This window comes from Toxotes jaculatrix, chromosome 19 (genome assembly GCF_017976425.1).
Source record: "Toxotes jaculatrix isolate fToxJac2 chromosome 19, fToxJac2.pri, whole genome shotgun sequence".
NCBI lineage: Eukaryota > Metazoa > Chordata > Actinopteri > Toxotidae > Toxotes > Toxotes jaculatrix.
The window spans coordinates 13,121,540-13,130,634 of NC_054412.1; the positions used below are offsets into that span (position 1 = coordinate 13,121,540).

Below are 9,095 nucleotides of genomic sequence, written 5' to 3' on the forward strand. Positions count from 1 at the left end.
TGAATCATCTCACTGACACGCAAGCTGTTTATACAGTATATTCAGTTCCAAAAAAACAACATTTTAACCCTTGGTTTTGGCATCGGCATTATTCTTTGGTTGTTACTATTAAGAAGGAGAAGCCAGTGTGAATTTGTATCATACTGTGCAGGGTTAACTGTTTTTGTTTGGACAGCAATATGCTAAGCGCTCTTGAGCAGAGGTTAAAAAAATAAATAAATAAGTGGACTGAAAGGAGACAAGAATAGAATGTGGGCAGAGGAGAAAATGAAAATGTGAAAAGTTCCTCTTTCTCTGGCAGTTTGAATAAATATAGCTGCTGTAGACACAGCTGAAAACTGAAACTGTAAAAGTTTGTACCTCTGTGCGCGATCAGGCAACAACACATGCAAATACGAATTCTTAAATGGCCTGACAGAGGACAATGCTGTAACAACTGGAGATGACATAAAATATTCATGACAACAAAATGAAAAGGGCACCAGATGGCGACATTAGACTGCCTCAGTTCTCTTTTTTTTTTTTTTTCCTCTGAGTGCTGTCGGAGAGGGAGATTTGAAAGTGCACCATAGTCACGTTGGGGACTTTTTGTTCTTTGGAATCAGGGTTTGTTTTTTACCATTTTGTCTGATGTGAATAAAAAAGAAGCAGCAAATGTGCTTTACAGCATTGCTCATACAATTAAATTTAAAACACTCAGCGCAGCTTGCAAACCAACAGAAGGCCATAGTCATTTGGTAAACAGCCGCCAGTCCTGTGCATTGTTCTTTGTTGTGTAAGAACTCGCACATTTTCTACAGTTAATACATATGTATTAACTTATTTACTGAAGAAGTGCTCATCACATGAAATCTGAGGAGTTCATATGTTACTCCCAATGGGGGAGTCACAGTGTTAAGCATGAACCATAGAATATTATAGGATTCATAAAGAAAAATCATTCATGATTAACCAGTTTTCCCCATTTTATTCACTTCAGCTGTAGACCTGACAAAGTGCCTGCGTGGCTCTTGAAGAGTGAGATTTGTGTTCACCATTAATTATTACTTGCACTGTAGGAAAAGTTAAACATAAACAAATAATGTTCTGATCATGCAGGTAACTAACACGTGAGTCCTGTTTCTAAATAAATGTTAAGATGTAACATGTATAGCACAGGTTTGAAGGTAAGTAAATCCTAGTTAAGTCATATGAATGCATCAAAATTAGAGACAGAACAGCTGGAGAACACCTTTGTATAAAAAATATAACATTTTATTTCCAGCTACAAAGTAAAACATGTAACATTTTTGTCACACTTCTCAATAAAATAGTAAAAAATACTGTCAACAAAAAATACACTATCGATACATTTTGAAGCACAGAACAAATTTGGCTTTTAAATTAACTTAAACTGTACAAATATATACATCATTTACACATCCACAATAAAAAAAAGGAATGAAATTACAATTCTTCCAGTCTTTTCTTCTATTTTTTGTACAAAATAGACACTTGGTTTCTTCCTTCTGACCTGAATCAGTAATAGTCAAAGTTTTTTTTTTTTTTTTCCTCAGTGCCGTGGCAAAGCCCACTGTGTTCCATATCTAACCCGAAACTCAGCACGCTGCTTGCTTTCTCATCCACATGTTGGACGGAAACTCTGACCTTTCCTCTACTCTGAGAGCAGATTTAACAGCGTAGCTACAGACAAGGCTGACATTCAGGCCTGCGCTAACAAACACAAACACAAACACACACACACACACATGCATACACACAAGGACACATTCAGACCTGTTTGGACAGGGGAACACTGGCCTGCTGTGGTCTGCGTGCTCCCTCTACAGCTGCTTAGAGTTTGCAGGTCTGGTCTGGGCTCGGGGGGTGGGGTGGAGTTATTAGACAACTCTTTTTTTTAGAGAAGGTCAAGGTTTAGATAAGGTATGAAAATGCATACCGTAAAATGGACGGGTTTTATAAAAAAAAAAAAAAAAATTTCAAGGAGAACGGGCGGAAACCTGACAGCAAGTTTGTCAAAAATAGAAGTTATAGTGCAGGAATCTCTTGGAGCTGCTATGCAGCCCTCTGTCTGAGTCTATGTGGCTGATGTGCACCAGCCATACAAAACACAGACACTTAGACAAGTGTCTGGACTACTTTTACAATGAGAAAATGACAAAGTAAAACATGAAAAAAACATATATACTGAGCTGCAAAATGAGATGGAGTTCTTTTTTTTGTTTTCAAGTCATATGCTCTGATCGTCCTTGAGTGGCTCATGCCATGTCTCCCATCATCTTCTTGTAATACATGGACTCGAAGATGTCGTTCTCCCCAGGGCAGTTGTGGTGGCAGGCGCAGGACTTGATGAACATCATGTGTTTCTTCATGACCTGTCCGTCGGGGCATTTGAACTCCATGGGCAGGGTGGTGGTCCTGTGGGGGGTGCAGCAGCGGCCGTCCAGGCAGACGCCGCAGAACTTTGGCCTGTAGGACTTGGTGGTGGTGCAGCCAGAGATCTCAAACTTCATGGGCTTGGAGAGTCTGGGAGTACGGATGCATTTTTTTCCTTTCTGAAGGGAGAAAATAGAGGGAAAAAAACAACTTCAGCAGGCATTCTTTAGCAGTTTAAGTGTGTGTTTCTTGTCTGTACAGATTATGAGAGCAGAACAGCTTAACAAAAACTCACCCTAATGCTCTGCTCCAGCTGTGACTCGCAGGGTCGCACCATGCACAACCGGGTCTGTTTCTCAAGGCGGCATTCACGGTTATCATTGGTGACCCTGGTGGAGATCCCAAGGCCACAGGTCTTAGAGCAGGCGCTCCATTCAGTAGTCTGAACCAGGCAGTTCTCCCTCATCAAAGAGGGATCTGGACCATAGGTCTCCTCCTCTCTGTAGGCTGTGAACACAAGAGGAAACACTGGATTAGAAACACCATCCTGATCACCGGTTATCTGAGTATAAACAGCAGCAAAAAAATACTTAATGATGCAGAAAAGGGAGACTAACTTACCAGGTAAAACAGAGCCCATGAAACTGTGTCTGTAGGGAGAATCACACTCCCACTCCTCGCAGCACTTCCCTGGCACCTTGACCCGTCTGGGCATGGGGCAGTCGGGACTGGGCAGCCGGATGTCCATGGAACAAAGAGGGACACAGCCTACAGCTCCATCCAGACAGGTACACTGGTACTTGCAGCTGCTCTGGAAAGTCTCTCCGCTCTTGTACACCATTCCTCCGAACACACAGGTGGCTCCCTCTCGGGCTGTGGGACAAACAACATGGTAAAGGTAAGAACTGAGTTCACACACTAAGGATATTGAAGGTAGACTCCTGTTGTGAAGTACAGTACGATGTCACAGAAAAAGTGATTCCCTTTTATTTTTTTTTCAGTTGCTCACCTGTGCAGACTCCAATGCGTCTGTTGATGGGGGCTCCGAAGTCACAGTGGAGGCCTTTGTGTGGGTCACAGACGTCCTTCTCTGTGCAGAGCTCCCCCATCTGTTTGGCGCACACCCTGCAACAGCCGCAGCCGTCCAGCACCAGGCTCACTCCTGGGGGACACTGAGGGGGAGTGGCGGGGCACGAACACTGGCCGCTGCACTCCTGACCTGCAGCCTGAGGTAAATATCATCAGGTAAATATCATGTCAACATGTAACCAGCACATTAAGAACACAGTGTCTTTTAAAATTAAAGCTTATGTTTTAACAAATGGAAAGTTTAAAGACTCTAGGCATTAACCACACGATTAAAGCCTAAGCCTACAGTAACACAGTAACAGCAGTACAAAGCCGTTTTCAGTGATTTTTCTTCTGACTTACCATGTATGAGAGCAGGATGCACAGGAAAGGCAGCAAAATAATTTTCTTCATTCCAGCAGACATCTTTTCTTCCTTGTAGAAATAGATTCTAGTTTTTCCTTAAGCCTCGATGAGAAGGTCTTCCTTTCGTCTTTAAGAGTTTGAGCTTGAGAAACCTTTTCTGATCAAGTTGATCTCTTGTCTCGTTTGTCTCGTAGCGTTTCTCTGCTGCTCCGGTCACAGTCTTTCTTTCTTGGTGAAAGCTAGAGTTTAGCTTCGGTAGAGGAGTTGATCTGAGTTCTGACTGGAGAGGCGAGCTCCCTTTATACTCGCTGGCCCTCGCAGCACGTCACTGGGGGCTGAATGGAGAGCCAGCCCTGGACAAACATGGACATACTTGGCATTCTTTCCTCGCTTCCTGACCCCCACTCCAGACATCCCACATTCCTGCTGTCTGAAGGCAAGGCTCTGCTGCTCGGCCAAACAACACTGCCTCTCTCAGAGCAGCTTTCATCTGGAATGGGAGGTTAAGTCTGGTTAGAGACCTGGGACCCCACATTGGGAATTCCTGAAGACTGACTTCACAAACAGACAGCCGGTACCTATAAATATTAATTTAAAAAAAGGAAGAACAGAAAAAAAACTTACAACACAGTTCAGAGTTTTACATGAAAGAAGAACATTTTAAAACAACAGGTAGAAACTCATAAAAATGCATAAACATGCAATGGTTTAATAAACTGATTGATGTGTGATGGATGGTTAAGACTTTAAGCTCACAACAGCATTCCTCAGCTTTGGCTTCAAAGGCACACAGACTGCATGTACTTTAGTAATTTAACAACAAGCGGTTGGGTAAAGGAAGTTCATTCATGTCATTAACTTGAGCTGGTTATCTATCAAGGTGCTTGTTCCAGCTCAGAGACTTGGCAACTGCTACAGTCTAACTTTGTCTTCTGTACTTCTGTACTTGTGGTTACATCTGGGACACTGCAGTGGCATTTTTAGCCACTGACATCAGTGGCTGAACTGCAGAGTATTACTCATTTAAGCACACACGAGCTCATGAGCATGAATGAATGAAGCATTTTGAACACAAGTGTGGCTTATTTTGTATGACACACGTAATGTACAGATTATTTTGTAATGACCTTATTCCCTTGCCTTAGCATTCGTGCAGTGGAAACAGAATCATTTAACAGTAACAGTGGTGAAAGAAGCAGTCTGACTCTTCACTGAAAATATTAAAAATACTCCAGAATGAGTAAAAGTCCTGTATTTAAAACCCTTCTTCAGTAAAAGTACAGCAGTGTTATTGCTAAATGTACTGAGCATCAGCAGTGAAAGTACTCATTCTATAGAAAATTATAGTGGTCTACCTGTTCGAGGTGGAGCTGGTGTTAGCTACTTTACATATAGTTACTGTAGGTTTGGTACCCCTTGACTAGCCCCTAAGGGGGCTGTTTTCTGAACACTTTTGTTATGTTTAGAACTCTCTTGTGGACATTTTGACCTTTTCAGTCTTGTTTAGTTTGTTAAGTTTTGTTAATAGTTTCTGTTTTATTTTGAAATCATAGCCCTTGTGTATCTTGCCTTGTTCTACTTCCTGTCTTTGTCTTGTTTCGCTCCATTTGTGATTGTCTGCCCCGCCCTAATTGGTTTCACCTGTTGCTCATTGCCTTGTGTATTTAAGTCTCGTCGCTTCCTTGTGTCCTTGTCAGTTTGTCTGTGTTCATACCCGAGTCTGTGTCTGTAACCAAGTCTGTGTCTTCATCTGTGCCACATCAAGTCCCTGTGTTTGTTCATGTTCCTGTGCCTTGCATTTTCCTCCTCATGGACTTACCTTGATTTCCTTTGTTTGTAAGTAAAGACTTTTGTATTTTTGTTTTTGTTTTGTTCCTAAGTGTTTTTCTCCTTTGTGGATGATTTTTAGTTGTTTGAGTTTTGTTCCCTGGCCCTGGACACTTCCAGTGATTTTTGGTTTATTAAAAGACTTTAAGTTACTCCTAGCCTGTCTTGGGGGTTTTGCGTTTGGGTCCAAGTCATTGCTCCGCCGTGACAATCTGAGGGGATAGAAGATGATTATAATGGAGAAGAAAAGAAAAATGAAATAAAAGTTCTGCTGTGCAGATGTACATTTATCTTTTGGACCCTCCACCAATCTTTGCCTTTAGAAAATTTGACGACTTTGGGCCTCCAGCAGCATGTGAGATGTTTAGAAAGGAAATGTTTCTTCTGACAAGGCAAACACATGAAATTGGACAAAACAGCCCCACACTTAGTAGCCGAAAACGATTGGGAACTGCTGGTTTAATCTTTAAGCCTTTCATATCCTCTTGTAAATAGTTCAAGCTTCAATTAATTCCCTCTTGATTTAGATTTCTTTCTTTGTGATGCAAATAAATGATCAAAGTCGAATGACACCCCAGTTAGATTAATATTCAGCCAAACAGAACTGGCAAATGATGAACTGAAAATGTATTTTGTATATGCTTCTGTCATTTATTTTTGTTGCTGAATACTACAAGACGATCTTCATGAGAGTTCTTTACCTGAGCTGAATGTGTGGCCCTGCCAAGGTATGCAGGACAGGTTTTTAAAGGCTGATGTTCTCAGTGAATGGGATTTTCAAAATGGATGTTTGTTGATTTGAGCATTTGGCTGCTTTTCTTGCTTTGTGCAAAGGTAACTTTTTTTTTTTTTTTTTTTTTTTTTAGAGGATTCTGCTGAGAACAAAGGCCGAGGGATTTTATTTCACATTTGACATGACATTTTGACTCCACCGGGTCTTAGTAAGGACAAATGATGAGTAAAAAATCCTGAGCTGAGTTTAGTGAAAGTGCAGCCCAGCCCATTTGGGCATGTGGGGCAGATATTATGGGAACAAAGGCTACATGTTCCCTCGCTTCTCACCTGCCTAATGAGGTTTAGTCTGTGACCAACTTGAAAGGCCAGGTGTGCCCTGTCCCTGGCCAGGCTTATTTTACTACATCAAACCCTGGAGTGGAGGATTGCAGGAAAGAGGCTAGACGGAGGTTTGTGTATTTTTTTGAAAAAGGGGGGGATCACACACCAGGCCAGACTCTTATGAAAGGCGGCCCTGCTCCTTCTCCAGCCAGCGAATCGGAAATGAAAAACTCCCAGAGAAACCTGGAGCTGAAGGAATGTGAAGGAGAAGCCAGCAGACTGGACTGTTACTACAGAGGAAGCGTTCCCATATAAGGACGTCTACTCTTCTCCTAATATGGATATGTTCTCTCTCTATGCTGGCTCAGTACAGTAGGGACTCCTATTAGACCCAGGAAAAGCACAGCTGTGAGTGAAAGTGTGGTTTGTGTGGAGTATTCTGTCCCTCAAAACAGATCAGAGAATGTGTGTGTGTGTGTGTGTTTTATGTCAGTCATCACAGCCTCAGGGCTTGGTAATATCTAAAGGAAGCAGCTTGATGGAGGAACGCACTCCAGCCACTCTGCAAAACAATGTTCAAACTTAGCTGACATTGTTATCTTACGTGCAGAGTAATCCAGTGTCTGTCAGGCTGTTTATCTTCCATCATAGGCAAGTTTTTGAATGGTTTTGAGGCACTTCACTTGAAGATAGCAAAAGTGGAGTTAAGTCCTATTGTATTTTCTTCTCAACAAATGCACGATATAAGCATTTTATCAGACAGAATCAAATCTGGCCACGTAACTGATAATTGAGGATCTATGCATTACTAGAAAACAAAGTTAAAATTAGGTGCTCAGGATCATTTTGCAGTCAACAGAAATCTGAATGAGATTGGTTCCTGCTTGTTTTGTCCTGGACAGTCATGTTAATATTTTTACTGTAACCTGGGAACTGTAACTGCGAATGCAGAACATCAGCAGGCTGCGTACTCTCTGTTCTGCAGATCTAAATGTGTGGATGGGCTGAGTGCAGTGGCCAAAGGAAACACACGGCTCTGTGTGTGGTAGGCCCAGATATGTCTAACTAAGTATAGCCCAAGATATTTGTCTAAGAGAATAGCCGTGGGTTAAACTCAGTAATCAGAACTGTGGTGGTGATACAATGTCGGGGCAGTGTGCTCAGCTCTGTACTTGTTGGCATCAGTGTTGTAAAACATACCTGTACAAGCTGTTGGACCTATAATCCTAGACACTTTTGAACATTGGAAAATGTTCAGAGAGCTAAGTTTAAGTAGATGACACTGCTACAGTCCCCCTTCGTCCCATCACATCACATAAAAGTCACTCCTTAAAGTCTAAAATGTCAAATTGCTCTGCAGTGCCCCCATTAGCCTCGCAAACTTTTATCAACAGTGTGTGTAAATGTAGGAAAATGAGGTAATGGATGTCGGCAGGGCCAAGACTAGACATGCTGTATACAGAAACACAGAACACTGGAATCAGTCTCTCTTAATACAGCTGACTCCAGTATATTCAATAGCAGTTACGTCATGCTCATGTATTGTTTAATTGTTCGCTTACTTCCAAATGAAAATCTATCTCAGCACCCCCACCATCACAGAGAGAATAAGCTGACAAAGTGATGCTCCTAATTTAGCTCTGAGGTTACACTGATTTAAGGTCATGTGAACCTCATAGCAAATCCAAGTCAAGGCCTGCCTTCTATATTAGTCCCGGTTTACGTATGTTGCTGTCTGTCACTTATAGCCTTGTTACTTCACTGCTCATTTCATAGTTACTGTGTGACATCACAAGGCCACACAACCGGGTCAGCTGGGAAGTTTCCAACTTTAGGATCTGCGGAGATGACACATTCTGGCCAGGCTATGTTTTTATCTGCCCACATCAGGCTCTGGTGACGTCACTGTCCTCGTTCAGTCTCTCCTTCAGGCATGGAAAGTGGAAATTATTCTAAGTTTTCTTGAATACATCGTGTGTGCAGTTGCTTCACACCATGGCTGAGGATGCCATACCTGAGTCTGATGTCACAGAGGAGCCCTCTGTGTCCTCGGGGACATCTCCTGGCTGTTTCCATGGTTCCCGCACACTGCTCATATTCAGAGCAGCTGCAGTCATACCTTCCCAGCAAAAGCTAAACAGGAGGAAACACATCAAAAGCAAAAACAAAAACAAAAAAAAACAAACAAAAAAAACAGGCCAGTCAGTCACATCAAAAACCCTTCAATAAGGTTGCATTTTTGCTCCACATTGAGCCAGATATAAACGTTAATGCCACAGTGAACATTTTCAGTACACAAAGTACTACTAAAATTCTTCAATTTGTTTTGTGTACTTTCCATTTTATGCCAGTTTGAGAAAAGTGTGTGAGGTTTGGTGGATGCATTTATCCAAGCCATGCTA

The 9,095-nt window shown here is 42.0% G+C and overlaps 1 protein-coding gene across 2 annotated transcripts; it reads right to left on the reverse strand.

Annotated features, from left to right (window-relative positions):
- Positions 1 to 1,232: 1,232 nt before the first annotated feature.
- ccn2a (cellular communication network factor 2a) lies at positions 1,233 to 4,077 on the reverse strand. 2 transcript variants are annotated; one of them, XM_041064784.1, is made up of 5 exons: positions 3,808 to 4,077; positions 3,386 to 3,602; positions 2,998 to 3,249; positions 2,672 to 2,883; positions 1,233 to 2,555 (listed from the first exon to the last, which is right to left on the reverse strand). In XM_041064784.1, exons 1-5 carry the CDS (start codon positions 3,868 to 3,870, stop codon positions 2,259 to 2,261), a joined length of 1,041 nt encoding a protein of 346 aa, XP_040920718.1. In that variant the 5' UTR covers positions 3,871 to 4,077; the 3' UTR covers positions 1,233 to 2,258. The 2 variants fall into 2 exon arrangements, with proteins under 2 accessions (XP_040920718.1, XP_040920717.1); XM_041064783.1 differs by having other exon boundaries at positions 2,672 to 3,249.
- Between the last annotated feature and the right edge of the window lie 5,018 nt (positions 4,078 to 9,095).

Excerpts from the sequence above, each read along its gene's own strand:
- ccn2a (XM_041064783.1), bottom strand. The coding sequence starts at position 3,870 with ATGTCTGCTGGAATGAAGAAAATTATTTTGCTGCCTTTCCTGTGCATC. Across the intron at positions 3,603-3,807 it reads GCATCCTGCTCTCATACATG|GCTGCAGGTCAGGAGTGCAG; the intron begins GTAAGTCAGAAG and ends TATTTACCTCAG. Across the intron at positions 2,556-2,671 it reads AGCTGGAGCAGAGCATTAGG|AAAGGAAAAAAATGCATCCG; the intron begins GTGAGTTTTTGT and ends TTCTCCCTTCAG.